Source organism: Cricetulus griseus, chromosome 2 (assembly GCF_003668045.3).
Source record: "Cricetulus griseus strain 17A/GY chromosome 2, alternate assembly CriGri-PICRH-1.0, whole genome shotgun sequence".
Taxonomy (NCBI): domain Eukaryota; kingdom Metazoa; phylum Chordata; class Mammalia; order Rodentia; family Cricetidae; genus Cricetulus; species Cricetulus griseus.
Window position 1 is genome coordinate 456688470 of NC_048595.1, and position 16532 is coordinate 456705001.

At 46.8% G+C, this 16532-nt stretch overlaps 1 protein-coding gene across 1 annotated transcript in view; it reads left to right on the forward strand.

The window, feature by feature from the left end:
* Window positions 1–16211, forward strand: part of Lama1 (laminin subunit alpha 1) — a 105460-nt gene extending 89249 nt beyond the window's left edge. Inside the window, exons 50-63 of the mRNA XM_035438860.1 lie at window positions 403–547; window positions 1451–1592; window positions 1696–1810; window positions 1935–2105; window positions 3924–4075; window positions 4730–4915; window positions 6080–6215; window positions 7368–7480; window positions 8049–8238; window positions 8765–8923; window positions 9591–9744; window positions 10940–11073; window positions 14922–15144; window positions 15914–16211. Coding sequence (XP_035294751.1) covers window positions 403–547; window positions 1451–1592; window positions 1696–1810; window positions 1935–2105; window positions 3924–4075; window positions 4730–4915; window positions 6080–6215; window positions 7368–7480; window positions 8049–8238; window positions 8765–8923; window positions 9591–9744; window positions 10940–11073; window positions 14922–15144; window positions 15914–16074 — 2181 coding nt within the window. The 3' untranslated portion in view covers window positions 16075–16211. The remainder of the gene's footprint in view (window positions 1–402; window positions 548–1450; window positions 1593–1695; window positions 1811–1934; window positions 2106–3923; window positions 4076–4729; window positions 4916–6079; window positions 6216–7367; window positions 7481–8048; window positions 8239–8764; window positions 8924–9590; window positions 9745–10939; window positions 11074–14921; window positions 15145–15913) is intronic.
* The last annotated feature ends 321 nt before the right edge of the window (window positions 16212–16532 follow it).

Sequence of the window (16532 nt, forward strand, 5' to 3'; positions counted from 1 at the left end):
GGGCCCTCTGCAAGAACAACCAGCTTCCTTAACTGCTAAAAGCTATCTCTCTGCCTACCACAGCATCCTCAATTGAGTCTCGTCTACAGGAATGGTCCCCTTTTTGTCTTGTGTGCTGGTCATTTTCAGAAACAGCTCGCTTGTCAATTTAAATAAAAAGCACACAAAAAGTCCAGTTTGCCTACTAAAATATGGATTTGGTTAACAATGGATAAAAGTTGACTTGATTCTCAGTAATATTCTATAAAGTCACTGGGGGCATTTTTACTAGTAATGGACTAGCCATGGGGCCAGGCTCAATTTCCCCAGTTTAACTTTAGAAGGTGACTGCCACCCCTCAGTTAAATGGGAAAAGTCTAGAGATAAAGTTGAACCTGAAGAGAGCTGTTCTTTCCTTCACAGAAGGACTTTCTGTCCATCGAGCTGGTCCGCGGCAGGGTTAAAGTGATGGTGGATTTGGGGTCAGGGCCTCTCACACTCATGACAGACAGACGGTATAACAATGGGACCTGGTACAAAATAGCCTTCCAGCGAAACCGGAAACAAGGTACGTGCACAGGGCAGACATTTATGATGTAGGCCGCCCCTCTAAAAACAAACGGCTCTCCCAAACCAGCAGCCGGTATGCTGCATTAGTTTCCTGGCTGCATCTTAGTTATATTAGAGTATATCACATTTGCCATTCATTACTTGGCCTCTCTCTCTCTCTCTCTCTCTCTCTCTCTCTCTCTCTCTCTCTCTCTCTCTCTCTCACACACACACACACACACACATTCTTGAGTGATCTTCTGATTGAAAGCTACGTTTGGTTATGGAGCAGGGAGCTGGAAGACAGTGTTATCCCATTTGTCTGTGGTTTCAGTATTTCTCATTAAATGCCAAATTGGAAACGAGAATCAAATCCCTTTTTCTTTCACACACCTACTGCTACCATTCAGCCCTGTGTATTCTGGATCTGCCAACCTTTGTCTTTTAATGGTGAAGAATAATGCCCGTCAAATTTGCAGAATTTAAAGGAACCATATGTTGTTCTTATCTAAGTTTTTCTATTACCAATAAAGACTCGGAAGTCAGATATTGGGGTAAAAAACTGATAGATCAAAGAAGAGGAGGAGAAGCAACCAGCTGACCTTCCCTTTTTATTGGAGACCCACAGCAAGCATCTCTCTCTCCACATCCCAGACCAAAAAGACCACAAATCTCGAAGTCCCTCCCTGTTCCTTCTGGTGCCTCTCTATCCACATCCTCGGGTCCTCCAAACTCTCTATGGCTTGTTCTTGTCAACTAGTCTCTGGCTTTGCCACAGATCCAAGGTTCATTTTATTAACACAGTCTCTTCAGTGTTTCACAAATGCAATCAAATATCCCCACATCAAACATGTCTTCATAAACTGACTGCATTAACGGGAGCTTACACTGACAGTAACCATTCCTTTCCACTTTCCACTAGGACTTCTGGCTGTCTTTGATGCATATGACACCAGTGACAAGGAGACCAAGCAAGGAGAGACCCCAGGAGCCTCTTCTGACCTCAATCGGCTGGATAAAGACCTTATTTACGTGGGTGGATTACCTCACTCTGTATCTGTGAGGTACGGCGTGAGACTGGGGACCACCTCTGCGTGGTGCTGTCGCGTAGAATTTCCAGACCTGTCTTACCGAGCTTGTGAATGGTTCTTATGTCCCTGCCTCCAGGAAAGGGGTCAGCAGCAGAAGCTACGTGGGCTGCATCAAGAACCTGGAAATATCCCGGTCCACCTTTGATTTGCTGAGGAATTCCTATGGCGTGAAAAAAGGCTGTGCACTGGAGGTGGGAATCGAGCATTGTCACGGGGGTCTGGATGACTTTCCGTAAATGCCCAGTGATATATATCAGGGAGGCAGGCAGTCCTGCAACAGCAAGCCAATGTCGCTGCTCTCCCCTCTGTCTCCAGCCCATCCAGAGTGTGAGTTTCCTGAGAGGTGGCTATGTGGAGGTGCCACCCAAGTCTCTGTCACCAGAATCATCCCTGCTAGCCACATTCACCACCAAAAACAGCAGTGGCATCATCTTGGCTGCATTGGGCAAGGACTCAGAGAGGGCCGGTTGGTCTCAAGCACATGTGGTGAGTAGCTACGAGCCATGGAAGGAGATGCCTTCCAGCATAATGGGTGGGAAATTTGTGACTCACAGGGTCGCTGTAGCTGTTCACAAGCAGTTGTGTTTGAAAGCTTTTAGTTAATGAGTATATAGTGTGCTCATGAAGCCCTGATCTCCTGAGTTTCATGATCAATATCCCACCGTCTAGGCGTGAATGAAAGGCTGCTTCCCTCCCACTAAAGCAACTGCTGATGGCAGAGCCCAAGTTTCTGTCTGTGTGCAGTGCCTGGAGCAGAGTGAACGCTCCTATTCCTGCATCCTTTGGGGGATTTTTTTGTTATAAATGTGAAGGGAGTGTGATGGACAAGGTGGTCCAGCAACAGCAGAAGGCAGAGAAGAAGGCATTTTCCAGAGTTTGACTCACTACGGGAGGGTGCTGTGTAATCACATGACTAAGAGAAAAGTTGGCGAACATTGGCATGTGGGCTTGGTGAAGCTGCGCCATGTGCAGCTTCCAGAAATGTGTGTTCTGCTGCTCAAGACATGGCCATGTAACTCTTGCCATGCATCCTGCAAAACATGCTACTGCTTCCTCAACTTTGTGGGCAAAAAATAGGTTCAGAGAACCTGATTACGCTGCCCAAGGTCACGTCACTGTTCTGAGTCAGAACCAGTCTGCCGACCCTGGACATGGCAATGGGTCACTTAACCAAGGGTGGCTGGGACCAGAATTGGTTTTGTGGGCTTCATTAATCTATTTTTAAAGGTGAGGTGAAACTCAAAATTAACGCACTTTGTGCGTTCAGTGTAATGAAGTCACCCTCTTTATCTAGTGATGAATGTTTTCATCACCCAGATTAACAGCCTGTGCCTCCCACAGGGAGCAATTCTCCATCCTTCTGTCCCCACTCCTGACCAACCATCTGCCTGTTCAGCATCCATGGCTGGGTTACATACTAGTTTGTGCTGTTGAGTCAAACACAGTATCTTTTACAGTTGTTACTTAACATGTTTTCATTTTTCATCCAAATTCGAGTACATATTTGACTGGCTGTATTCCTTTCTATTATTTCCCTGTATGTACAAATCACAGGTCATCATTAGTTCACCAATGGCCATGGTTATGTCTACTCTGGAACACTCAAAAACAATTCTGCTATGATCCTATGTGGACAATGTTGGTTTGGGCCCTCGCTTGCCTTGCTTCTGGGCCTGGACCTTCAAGTGGAATTTCTGGTTAGAGAGTGGTTCTGTATTTTACCTTTTGAGTAAGAGTTGAACTCTTTCCCTCCACCAGTAGTGACAGGGTTACACACATGCCACAGCTTTTTCAGTGAGCCAGAGGGGAAGGATAGGCCCATCTACTGTTGGCAAGAGCATTGGGGAACACATTTCAGTCCTGGGCTGGCTTTACAAATGGTGGTGCTTTTGTCAATGTTGAAGGAAGTGCTAAGAACTTTAAATGTCTTCAGACCCCTCTAGCCCTTAATGCCAGTTTTGGAAACATTGGGTGCAATCCACAGGCAAAAGGAAAATCAAATAAGGTGGTTGCGTGTATGCTAAAAGAAAGTTAGAAGTTTCTTAAAATTTCCCCAGTGAGAAAGTAAATTAGTCGACTTGGTGATACGTCATGGAGCAGTCAATGGCAAGTGTGGGTAAACTAGAGGAGCACAGATTAAAAAGCAGTACACCAAATCCAAAATAGTGTGGCAGGTGGCGGCATTCATATGCACTTGCTTGCCTTGAGTTAACATACCATCATTATCCATAGAAGGAAAAAAAAAAAAAAACATTGCAAATCCTCCAGTAATGCATTTTGTTTTGGAAAATGTGTCCTCCCCAGCCTTTCTTTTCCATCATGCTGATGGAAGGCCACATTGAAGTGCATGTCAGTTCCGGGGATGGCCTCAGTCTGCGGAAGGCCCTGCTGCACTCCCCCGCTGGCTCCTACAGTGATGGACAAGAACATTCCATCTCCCTGGTTAGGAATCGAAGGTAATCTTAGCTCTCTCTAGCTCTTTGTGTCAGGAGCCTGAGATGAGCTCAAGAAAGCGCCTCAGTGGGAACTTGGTCGGATACTCAGGGTGATTAAAGAATGGGGATGGTTCAAGTGTCATCAGCAACATAGTTGTTACCGTTTCTAAATAATTCCAGGAATCTGCTAGAATTCTACCAGAGTCAGCTTTCTTCTACTTTATAGTATTGTGTTAATGAAAATTTCCTATTTGAGAATGTTAATTTTGTCCTTTACTTAAGCCCAAGATAAACTGTTTACAAACTGGATGAATTTAATGGAGAATAGTAGGTTGCTTTTGGCAGGAAGTATCATGCCTACAGAAAAAGTTACCTATCAATATTCTGTGTATTTCCCTCTTTCAACTGGAGACCTCATGCTTGAGGCACACTGGACATTTGAGATGTTTGGATACAAGTTTACTTCTAATAGTCAAATTTAGTGATGTATTCACAGATTTTATCCTTTTTGTTGTATGTTGAGCTGCAGGTTTCATTTGTGGGATTCAAACACAACGTCATTTCAAAATTTATTCTCTAGGAAAATCTACTATTCCAAAAAGAATTTGCTAGAATTGCATATGAAAATGGAGTTATTCATTGTGCTTGAAAAGTGTTTCTCTTTTCGTCTGGTAGAGTCATCACCATACAGATGGATGAGAGCAGTCCCGTGGAAATGAAGTTGGGTCCATTAGCAGAAGGAAAGACCATCAACATATCCAACCTGTACATTGGGGGACTTCCAGGGGACAAGGGCGCCCCAATGCTCAGGATGAGGACCTCATTCCATGGCTGTATCAAAAACTTGGTCTTCGACACTGAGTAAGTGTAACTGGCTCTCATCATGTTCTTGTGCTTTCTCATCTGCCTTCTGAGTATGCTGTTGGTGATGTCCCGAGTTCTGCAAGTTCTTCTGTGTGAACAAATGAATCTTGGCAGTCTCTTCCAGTGAAAGGTTTAGTGTGGTGGACTGATCTGTCCACCAAATTTTATTAAGAAGAAAAAAAGGCCAAGATTGGCCCCGTGCGTGTATGGAGCACTGAAATGGGCTTCAATGTGCATCAGGCAGTTATTCTACCACTGAGCTATCTCCCGGCCCCAAGTGTACCTTCGCAACACAGCTACACTATATTCATGGCTTTTCCTAAAACAGTTGCTATTTAATTAAATATTACAAGTCCCCGTTCTTGGGGAAGAGAAATATTAGCTGCCAAATGGCTGTTCACTTCTCCTCTCCAACGTTCTAGCCAAATTGAGATGGTCAAAAAAGTGCCTGAATCTACAGGCCAGAACCTGCCTATAGAAAATTCACAGTGGGCTCAGCTGCAGAAGACACTGAGCCCACCCTTGTAAGCTGCTGGCCTGTAGGTGACCTTGAACAAGGGCAGAAGTCTTCCATAGCCACAGTGTCCTTCTCTGAGAAACCGCCTCCCAGTAATCCCTGAACACAGAAAGAATAAGGCCTGAACACAGAGCCTTACTCAGCTTGCATGCACGTTCACTGGTTGCTTATCCATTCCTTCACAGATGAGGTAACGTCATGTTCCTGAAAGCCATGATGTTCTTGACTCCATAGGCAGACACAGCTTTGCGGGGTGTCCAAGGGATCCAGGCCAACATAGGACACCCAGCTAGAGCTTCTAAGTAGAAAGACCTATGACAAGCACAGTTCAGATCAAGAAACCAGTGTTAAAAGGAAGCTGCTGTGCAGTGATGTGGGGGCCAGAGACTCACTGGCCTGAGAGCCCAGCCTGTAGGAGGTGACCGCCTTGAGTCCACTCTGAGTTCAGGAGTCTCCAGGTCACCAGCATGGAGCCAAACATGTAACCATGTAACTTGGGCACTGTGGAGGATGGCCAGTTTGATTACTCTAAGAGAAATGGATCAATAATTTAAAATGGGTTTTGATGTCACAGTAATGAAATGATTGGGGTCCCAGGCTGGTTCCGGGTATTTTTATTTAGATGCTCTCTTGTTTGTCTGTAGACTTTTGGACTTCACCCATGCAATTGGTTCTGAACAAGTAGAGCTGGACATTTGCTTGCTGGCAGAAGAGCCCACGCAGGACCTCCATGGGGAACACGGGGAACTCCCTCCTGATCCCCCGACTCTACCACAGCCCGTAAGCATGACCTCCTTCAATGGCGTCAGGACAGCTCCAGAGAGGCACAGGGAGGAGAAAATGAAACCAAGTCCTAACGAGGCCACCGAAGCTGGGAGCTAGGGAAAAGGGCCCCAGCTGTGTATCCAATGGCAGACTATCCCAGAACCCTTTGGCTGTGGAACCTGGGAAGTAGCTTTCTGGTGATGAACAGCCAGCAGGGATTAGATAACAGGGCTGGTCTGAGGGTGCCTCAGGGTCAGCCCAGATGCTTAGCACCCTGAGTGGCTAGCACACCAACCACAAGAGTTTTGGTAGTTTCCCTAATCTTCCTTAGCAATTTAGGTTTAGGTGTGTGGGGGGATGGGGCGGGGGGAGAAGAAACATGGATATAAGCCCTTTTTGTGAGCCACTGTGAACTCTTCAGTGTTTAAGGAAAGGCGTTTGATTTATTAAGTAAACTCTAGCCGTGGCTCTTCTTCATCCTTCCCTTCTGATTCTCTCTCCTTTATACTTTTTTTTTTTTTTTTTTTTTTTTTTTTTTTTTTTTTTTACTAATTTAGAAGATGGTATGGTTACTCCTCTCCCTCCCCCCAAACAGTCACGGAGTTCAGGACAGTTTTCCTAGTAATATATGTCTATCTTAAGCCACAAAACTGAGTCAGGGACTCACATGACTGGGGATCCTGTATGAGACACTGTGGGGGCAGAAACCAACACTGTCTTGGGCTCTCAGCTCTGGCTACTGTCTGGGGACTTTTGAGGGCCTCTCTCCTCACCCAGCACCTGGTATGCAAATTTAAGGTCCTGTGGGACCTGAGGGTGCTGTCATCTCCCAGCAGTGTGCCAGCTGTGGCTCCCTTTTGCACACTGGCATCCTTGGGCCATCCCCATGATCCATTAGGCTCAAGGAAGGTTCCCAGAGGAACTTCATATCTATTTGAAGGAGAGTGAACTGAGTGACAGTGAAAGGTGGAAGCTCAGACTGCTTCCTGGGGAGAGAGGAGGTGAGGGGTGCAGTTTTAAACAGAGCTCGGGATAAGTTCAACCACAGAGGCAGTGGCTGCTGTTCAGAGACAGTGGCTTCTGTGACATTTTCTTTATGGGAGAACATGTCTGTGTCAGTGGGGTCCTGCTACAGTGTGGCTGAGGGTCCCGATACACCTCTTACAGGAACTGTGCACAGTGGACGCGGCTCCTGGCTATGTTCCAGGCGCTCACCAGTTTGGCCTCTCCCAAAACAGCCACTTAGTGTTGCCGTTTAATCACTCTGATATCCGAAAGAGGTAAGCATTTCCCTGAAGTCCCTCTGAGGTTTCCATTGCCAGATGATGAGGAGGAAAGTGTAGTGTTGTCTTCTGAAACATGCAAATTTGTTCATACCAGACAGGTTTGGTCCCCACGGTGACCCAGGCAAGGATCCCATCTGGTAGCTCTCCTCAGTACCCCTCGTGATAACACACTCTGCATTGTCCTCAAACAAATGAGGGTCTTCCTGCCGGCCTATGGGGGAGTCTTGCTCATTTTTGTCATTCAGAGCTTAGTGGAAATGTCATCTTTTTCAGAGTTGTCTACCCTAATGGCTTAGTACAGCCACCAGTGGGTCTTCTCAGTGATGTACTGTAACTGGCATGGTTCTAGCCTTGGATTCAGACTTAAGGGACTCCTTCGTATTGACTGTCATAGAACTGTTTACACAGACAGTGGCCATCTGTGCCATGAATGGGGTCATGAGTGAATGGAACACCTCTCTCTTGAAAAGCTGAATATGTGTTCTGAAGCAGCAGTGGGTAATCTCTTAGAGGTCACTTTAAATACCAGAAGCCGACCTTTCTGGTCCCTGTTCTCCTCCAGGCTCCAGGTTCAGCTGAGCATCCGGACCTTTGCCTCCAGTGGCCTCATTTACTACGTGGCTCATCAGAACCAAATGGACTATGCTGTCCTCCAGCTCCACGGTGGCCGCCTACACTTCATGTTTGATCTTGGCAAGGGCCGAACCAAGGTCTCTCACCCTGCTCTGCTCAGTGATGGCAAGTGGCACACAGTAAGTTCTTGGGAGGCCCTGTCTCCTGTCCCATACTTTCTCGGTCCACCTCTGGCACTCATTCCACTTTCCTGAAGGGAAGCTGTGTGTTTTGATCCCTCGTTGGCCTTAACTTTGTCATCTCCTGGCAATGATATAAGTGCCTTGTCAGCAGGGCCCTTCTCTGCTTCCTGGATCCCTCCAGGTACCTGTTCCACTCTGAGCTACCAATAAACACTCGACAGCAGGTTACGGACTGAACTGAAGGTCTCAAAACTAATCTTGACTTGGCAGGAAGCCAGTAAGGCCCACCTGTGGCCTGAAAGGAACAAACTGCTCCCAGTGGCATCTGCTGATAACCAGGGCACTGGAGCTCAGCTGCAGGCTACCCCCCTCATCCTCGAGCCCCAGCCGTGTTCTCAGCACCAGCTGTGCCACAGGCTTAGTCTGGTCTCTTACAGATCTCAGGAACACATGCCTTAAGCACACACGTGTTACCATTTTCTCCCATGGTTTACATGGTTCTGGATGTTTTCATCTTGTGTAGGTCAAGACGGAGTACATTAAAAGAAAGGGCTTCATGACTGTTGATGGTCAAGAGTCCCCGACGGTGACTGTGGTGGGGAATGCAACGACTTTGGACGTGGACGGGAAGCTGTACCTTGGAGGCCTTCCTGTCAACTACAGGGCCAGGAACATTGGGAACGTAAGTGGTACCCATGCCGCCTTGCTGTGGATGTGTTTTTGTCTGAGACCATCATTCTCCAATTCTTTCAAGTTACTCTGCCTGAACCTGGGGCTCGCCAGAAGGAGCAGACCTTCCCAAGCGTGTGCATAGGTCACGTGCTGGGACTCTGTTAGAACAAGCAGACCTTTCCAAGCGTGTGCATAGGTCTTGTGCTGGGCTTCCCTTAGATGGTGCAGCACCTTTCAAAGCGTGTACACAGGTCATGTGGTAGGCTCCCCTTAGAAGGAGCAGACTTTACAAGGCGTGTGCATAGGTCATGTGATGAGCTCCCTTAGAGCCTTCAGCTTTCCCAGCCTCTCAGCTAATGAACTTTTCCTTTTCTGAAGACACACAGTCCCAAGGCAACTCGAGGAAAGTCGAGCCAGTTTGCAGGGTTTGTTAGTGAGAGAAGCAGTCTGGATTCAAGGAGTATTTTAGGAACATGATGGAAAACACTTCCATCTCATTAGCACCAGAGTGCCAGAGTGAGAGAGGAAAGGGGAACGTTCATGTGCGGAACCGCCACACTTAAGCTTTAGAAACCAAGACGGTGCTGTGGTGTGCGTTATTGAGAGCGTTCTGTGAAGCCCAGGAGAGAGCTGCCCCTTCTCCTCCCTTCACCTCCCCCCTGTCTCTCTCGATTTAGACGACGCACAGCATTCCTGCCTGCATTAAGGAAGTGACAGTAAACGGCAAACAGCTGGACAAAGACAGCCCCATGTCTGCCTTTGCGGTGGACAGGTGCTATGCAGTGGCCCAGGAAGGAACTTTCTTTGAAGGAAGTGGATATGCAGCTCTCGGTACGTGCAGTTAGCAGTCTGGAAGGAGCGCCCTGGGTTTAGCGTGTACTCTAAGCTGGTGTGGATCCAGGAGGAACTGCTAGGATAGGACCCAGCTGGAAAGGCCGCCCAAGGCCACATTTCTTTCACTCAGTGCTCTGTTCTGTTTCCAGTGTTTTGCCTGTGTGTGCAAAAGCCTGCACCAGTTTTGCACTCGGCAGATGGCCTACAGAGCCTTCTCCCTGCAGAACTAGACAGTCATGAACTCCTGGCTTCATGTGCACATTCCCTGAGTTTATGTAGGGTGTGTTTCCTGTCCAAGTTAATAAAGACCTCTGAATTAAAAAGCGGGTTTGTCAAGCCGGGTGGTGGTGGTGGTGGCGGTGGTGGCGGTGGTGCACACCTTTAATCCCCAGCGCTCAGGAGCGCAGAAGCAGGTGGATCTCTGTGAGTTTGAGGTTAGCCTGGTTACAGAGTTAGGACCAGGACAGCCATGTCTACACACAGAGAAACCCTGTCTTGAAAAACAAAAGCAGGTGTGTGCATCTATAATTCCAACGCATGCAAGTCGGACACTTGTTCTGCATAGGCTATGGTAACACCTTCCTCCCATCTTTCATTCCGCCTTGAGCACGGTGACAAATGCTTTCTGTTGCCAGTACCCACCTTTTCTTGTCACTTGAATTAAAAAAAATCATTCAGTCCCCATTTTGAAAACACCTAATGGCAAAACCAGCAAATGATGCTATCCAAGGTATAAACAAATTAAGAAGCTAAAGACTAGGGGGATAAATCTACAACACAAAGAAAGACCACCAAACTGGATGCATCCAGGGCTGAAGGGACCAGATGTCCCCAGATAAAGGAAGTCCCTGCCCATGCTCTGTTCTGGTTTGGGACTGAACACCTTCTTTAGAGGCAGTGTTCCCAATGGTTGTGCACACCTGTGATCTCGGCACCCAGCAGTCGGAGTTAGGACGATTGCATATGTGATGCCTGTCTGACTACATAGCAAGACTCCATCTCGACAAACAAAAGTAAAAGAGAAAAAGTGTTCTCTTCTTACTGAGGGCTGTGAGATCTGAGGCCTGGAGGCTGTGGTGGGGGTGTAGTAAGATCTTGAACTTGACCAATGCTGTGAATGCTCAGCCAATCCAATGCAGCCCTATCCATCTCATGGGCTCTCACAATGACAGCACCGCCCTGTGTCTTTCAGTCAAGGAAGGCTACCGAGTGCGATTGGATTTGAACATCACACTGGAGTTCCGAACCTCCTCCAAGAATGGCGTCCTCCTGGGGATCAGCAGTGCCAAAGTGGATGCCATCGGCCTAGAGATTGTAGATGGCAAGGTAGGTACCCCATCTCTGTGCCCTGCCCACCTCGCCAGAGGCAGAGCAGGAGACAAACGGTAGAAATGCTTAGATCCACATTTCTCATCATCCACTCCATTATCAGAGACAAAGAAAATTTCCATTAGAGTTTTAAAAATCAGGCAGTCCCGAAAAGGCTATTTTCAGAGTGACAACTTCTTTTTTCATATTTGAATTAAGATTGCTGTAAACCTCGGCACTTCTGTCTGGACCTTACCAGAAGTAATATTATCCACATAATGCCAAGTCTCTTCTAATGATTTTTAAACGAGTCACTTGCAAACAAGCAGATTCACACAGAACTGCCCGGAAATGAACACACACATCCCTGTGCACCCAGCCCCAGGTCTCCCATGGTGATGTCAGGTACAGGCCCACAGTGAATCCCCACAGGACAGGCCGTGTGTGCATCTGCCTGTGTGCAAAGCTTGTGCTATGCAAACGGAACCATTGCCACCATCAACTTCGACACCCACAGCAACTGTGTCAGCACCACCAGACTCCTCCTCCCATGGCACAGCCCCCAGACCTTGCCCCGTCACCCTTGGCAGTCCCTGCCATGTCCCCATCTCTCAGTTGTTACAAATGGTCCATACTGAGTCTGTGCACTGAATGTCCCGCTCTCCTGAAGGCTCAGCCAGGTTGTTCGAAGCAACAGTTATTTCTCATTACAGAGCGTTACCTCATGGGTTGAGTATATTGTACTTTGACTTTTATTTCATTACAAGAATCTATTTTTCCCATAACTTTGGTTATAGGAGATGCAAACTTTCCCAGCACATCCATCTCTTTCTTTCCTTGTGTAATCGGCTCCTCCATAGTCATTTCTGGGCTCAGTCTCCCTGTTTGCCCTGCTTTGGGGCCATGAGGGCACTTTTAGGGGAGTTTGTGGTCCCCTCTCTTTCTGCAGGGCATCTCACACGTGGCTGCAGGTCAGCTGTGGCCCCTGAACTGGGTCTTCAGGTGCCCCCCATACCTGTGGCTGTTGGGACAAGTGGCCTGGGGTGGTCCCCATGTTGCTACTGGGTGGCAACCCTCCCAGGCCATTTGCAGTTCAACCCTTGGGAATTAGTCTTCCTAGGTGTCTTTGGCAGTTCTGTCTCTTCAGCTGGCATTACCATCTATCTCACTGCCTGGCACATGAGGGAATTGGGCATGTATGCCATGCCACACTTAAGCCACAGAAACCACAGGTCTTGGGCTGCCCGCTCTTGGTGTGCCCTGCCACCAGGTCTACTGTTGGAGTAAGATGCTGCAATGTTCCTTTTGGAAGGCGAGGAACATGGTGTCACTCAAATTTACAAGCTAAAGCCCTAACTACTAGCATCTCTTGGGATATGATCATATTTAGACTTTAAAGAGGTAATTAGGAGCCAGCAAGGTGGCTTACTGGGCATAAATGCCTGATGCCAACCCTAACAGCCTCGATTCAGTCCCCAGGACCCACAGGGTCCTGCAAATTTTTATGTCCAGCAAATTTTTATAATTTCTGCATGCTCATGTGTGGGACACATACACACAGTAAATTAACATAAATGAGGGTAATTCAGTTAAAATAAGGTCACTAACATAGGCTGAGCCAATCTGTGACGGGGTAAGTATGAGGTATTAGACACAGAGAAGACCAGCTTGACAGAAGGCTCCCTGTAGGCTCCCATGAACCTGTTTGCCTGTTTTTAGTATTTCTTTTCTAGGTTCTTGGTCCTTAGGATTTCCCACAGTGGGATCAGGGGAGACTAAGCAAAGTTGTATTTGCCTTGTCCTTCACCTCCCTTCCTCCCTCTTCAATTGAAAAAAAAAAAAAAAACCATGACAGATTGCTACTTCAATGCTACAAATTAGAACCAACTTCCCCCTCATCCTATACTTTATAATTTTTGCAAAAACTTAACATTTACTTGCAAGTTTTAATGTAATTTTTTAAAAAAGTTATCAGAAGTTTAGTAGCTATAAAATGTATTTTTGTTTTGTGTTCCATTTTTAATTTTCTGTTGTGTTCTATCTACTACTTCTTGTTCTCTTTCAACCTTATTTTAGTGTTTTGTCCAAAAGTCTCAATACACAGGTTTGTCACAGTCTGTTCTGATAGTGGTCTCCTAGCTGTCAAGTCCAAAAGAAACTTGGGGCAAATGGCTAACTGGGTGGTGTCTATTAGCTTCCCACGGCACGTGCTGGCCTCCAGGCTCAGTCGGCACCTGTGGCTCTTCTCAGCTCCTCTTAACCTGCCCTCTACCCAAGACTCTAAAACTTCTCTAGCTCATGCCCTTCCCCTGGCCCCAGGCTGCCGATTGCTGGATGACCCTGCTGTTTGGCCATACACTTTCTTGCTCCCTTTGGTTCTCTTCACCCCTCTTCTCTTTTGAACCCCCATTCTCCTCTCTCTTCCTCTCCATCCTATCATGACCTGGTTCAGTCTACTGGCCATTTTAGTCTACTGCTTTCTCTCCTTGCTCTGGACCCTTGCAGATGCCTCAGGCAGCCCTCCCCCACATATCTACAATAAAAACCTTCCCGGAAACCAGACCTTGGAGCAGTCTTGTCCTCGCTTTTTACAGTAGCTAGCGTGAGAAACTTTCTCTTTTGGGGCCACCAATCAGCTCCCGCACCATGACATGGAGACTTCTCATTAGTTGTGAATATTCAGCCCAGCTTAGGCTTCTCTCTGGCTAGCTCTTTTAACTTAACCTGTTTCTCTTTATCTATCTTTTGCCACAGGGCTTTTTACTTTTCTTTCCTTCTGTATGTCTTATTTTCACTGCTTCTAGTGTCTGGCTGGCAGCTGCCTGTCATTTTGCCCAGGACATGTCACCTTCTTTCTCCTGGTTTTCTTCTTTCTCTCATTCTTTTCTCTTGCCTAGATTCTGCCTCCTATTTATTCTCTCTGCCTGCCAGCCCTGCCCATCCTTTCTTCTGCCTAGCTATTGGCAGTTCAGCATTTTACTAGCCCAATCAGGTGCCTTAGGTGAAACAGATACAGCACATTTTTACATAATTAAGCTCACATCTTCACATAGTTAAACAAATGCAGCATAAACAAATGTAACACACCTTTACATAGTTATCGTAACATTCCACAGCAGAAACAAATGTGACACATTTTTGTTCAGTTTAGAATAATATTCCACAAAAACAACATGCTTGAAATCCTTCCCCCTCCCTCAGTCACCCTGACTCTCCCAGCTATGGAGACCCATTCCTTCTGAGGCTTGTGCATGGCTATCTTTTCTTCATGTTACCTTTTCTCTGTGTGTCTGTGTCCTGGTGCCTCTTAAAAGAACACAGATTGGATTAAAGTCCACCGCAGTGACCTCATTTTAACTCCGTGACCTCATTAAGGTACCCATATCCAAATGTCATCATCTCCTGAGGAATGGTAGAAGTTGGAACTCCAACATGGAATTTTGGAGTGACATCAGCCCAGAACCCCTCTCCATGCTTTGCTATGCCCTGGATTTTTTGTTTGCCACTTGCTGTTGCAAAACCTCTGTGGTTTGTTAGATGTTAGCAAGTGATCACGCCTAGATGCTGCCAAGGCTCAGCCTCCTGGAACTACAAACTCTCAAAGGTGTCTGCAATGCCCTGAAAGCACCGATTTCAGAGTTGTGGGGACTGGGATAGAGTGCTAGTCACCAAGGAGGTGATTTTCCTCCACTAATGTTTGTTTCTCATGGCCATGCTCGTGTTTCCAGAATCCTAAGAGGTGTCCACTCTGAAAACAATGCATGAATGTTCTGTGTCGCATGGCTTATTGCCCTTCTGGCTAAGATCCAGTGAAAAAGACAGTGGTCCTAAACAGAAAAACTCACCCAAGTATTCGCATTGCTCAGGTATTATTTCACGTCAACAATGGTGCTGGTAGGATAACAGCCACATATGAGCCCAGAGCCTCCAGAAATCTCTGTGATGGGAAATGGCACACAGTCCAGGCCCAGAAAATCAAACACCGCATTGTCCTGACAGTGGATGGAAATGCTGTTCGTGCTGAAAGTCCTCACACCCATTCCACCTCCGCAGACACCAATGATCCCATTTATGTGGGTGGCTACCCCGGTAAGTATGACTCCCATTTCTGATTACCTACACAGGAGGCCCAGTGTCGGGGAGGTCTGAGCTTAGGGGAATGCAGGCTAGGGATTGAGAGATACACAGTTCAATGACAGGTCTCACTGTTTTAGAAAAGCTGTTAGAAATACCATACCTAAGCTCTTGGGGAAATTAGCATAACTCTCACACACAAGTTTCTCACATTGGCTCTGATGTCAGGTTAGCAGGATGATCCTACCTTTGGCTAGGTGACGCCCCCAAGTTTGGGGTCTAAGTCACAGGGATAGACAGGCTTCATCCTCTTGTACCAATTTTGCATTTGAATTGGGCGTGTAAGATATCTTAAGAAATTACTGCAAGCCGGGCAGTGGTGGTGCACACCTTTAATCCCAGCACTAGGGAGGCAGAGGCAGGCAGATCTTTGTGGGTTCAAGACCAGCCTGGTCTACAAGAACTAGTTCCAGGACAGCCTCCAAAGCCACAGAGTAACCATCTAGAAAAAAAACCAAAAAAAAAAAAAAAAAAAAAAGAAAGAAAGAAAATAGAAATTACTGCAAATCCTGAATGCCTGTTGCATGACTGTTTGAGTCACAGCTATGCCTTCAAGTTACTATGTGTTAACAGTTCCAAGCAATTCCCCTATCCGCTAAAGCCACATATGTGGGAAATATTCTGATTTGACAGGGAGGTCCAACTTGAGATTATTTTTGTCCCTAATGTACAACTTACCCTATGCCAACAAAATTAAGCAAGGCTTGTCTCATTTTCTGAACAGCCCACGTCAAACAGAACTGTCTGACCAGCAAGACCTCATTCCGGGGTTGTGTGAGGAGTCTGAAGCTGACCAGGGGCCCACAGGTGCAATCCTTGGACTTGAGCAGAGCCTTTGACCTACAAGGAGTCTTCCCTCATTCCTGCCCTGGGCCGGAGTCCTGAGCAGCTGCGGGAACCCTCATTTGGAATCATTGCTAATATGTGGAGGAGAAAAGCTTGTAAACTCAAGGGTCTTCCGTTCAGGTTTCCTTCCCAGCTCAGGTTATGTTTCCAGAGGAAAATGGTGAATTTATGTTGAACTAAAAGCCACATGTACCACAGATACCTCCATTAAACAGTCTAAAATGTCAACTGAATTCATGCTCTCCTTTTTCAGGATTTTCAGTCCTAAAACCCCTTGTGGATATGGACTATTTTGCTGAGGCCTCGATAGCATTTCCGAGTTTGCATTTTGAGCATAAAAAATAAAACATCACTGGGTGGTGGAGGCACACGCCTTTAGTCCCAGCACTAGGGAGGCAGAGGCAGGTGGATCTCTGTGAGTTCGAGACCAGCCTGGTCTCCAGAGCGAGTGCCAGGATAGGCTCCAAAGCTACAGAGAAACCCTGTCTTGGAAAAAA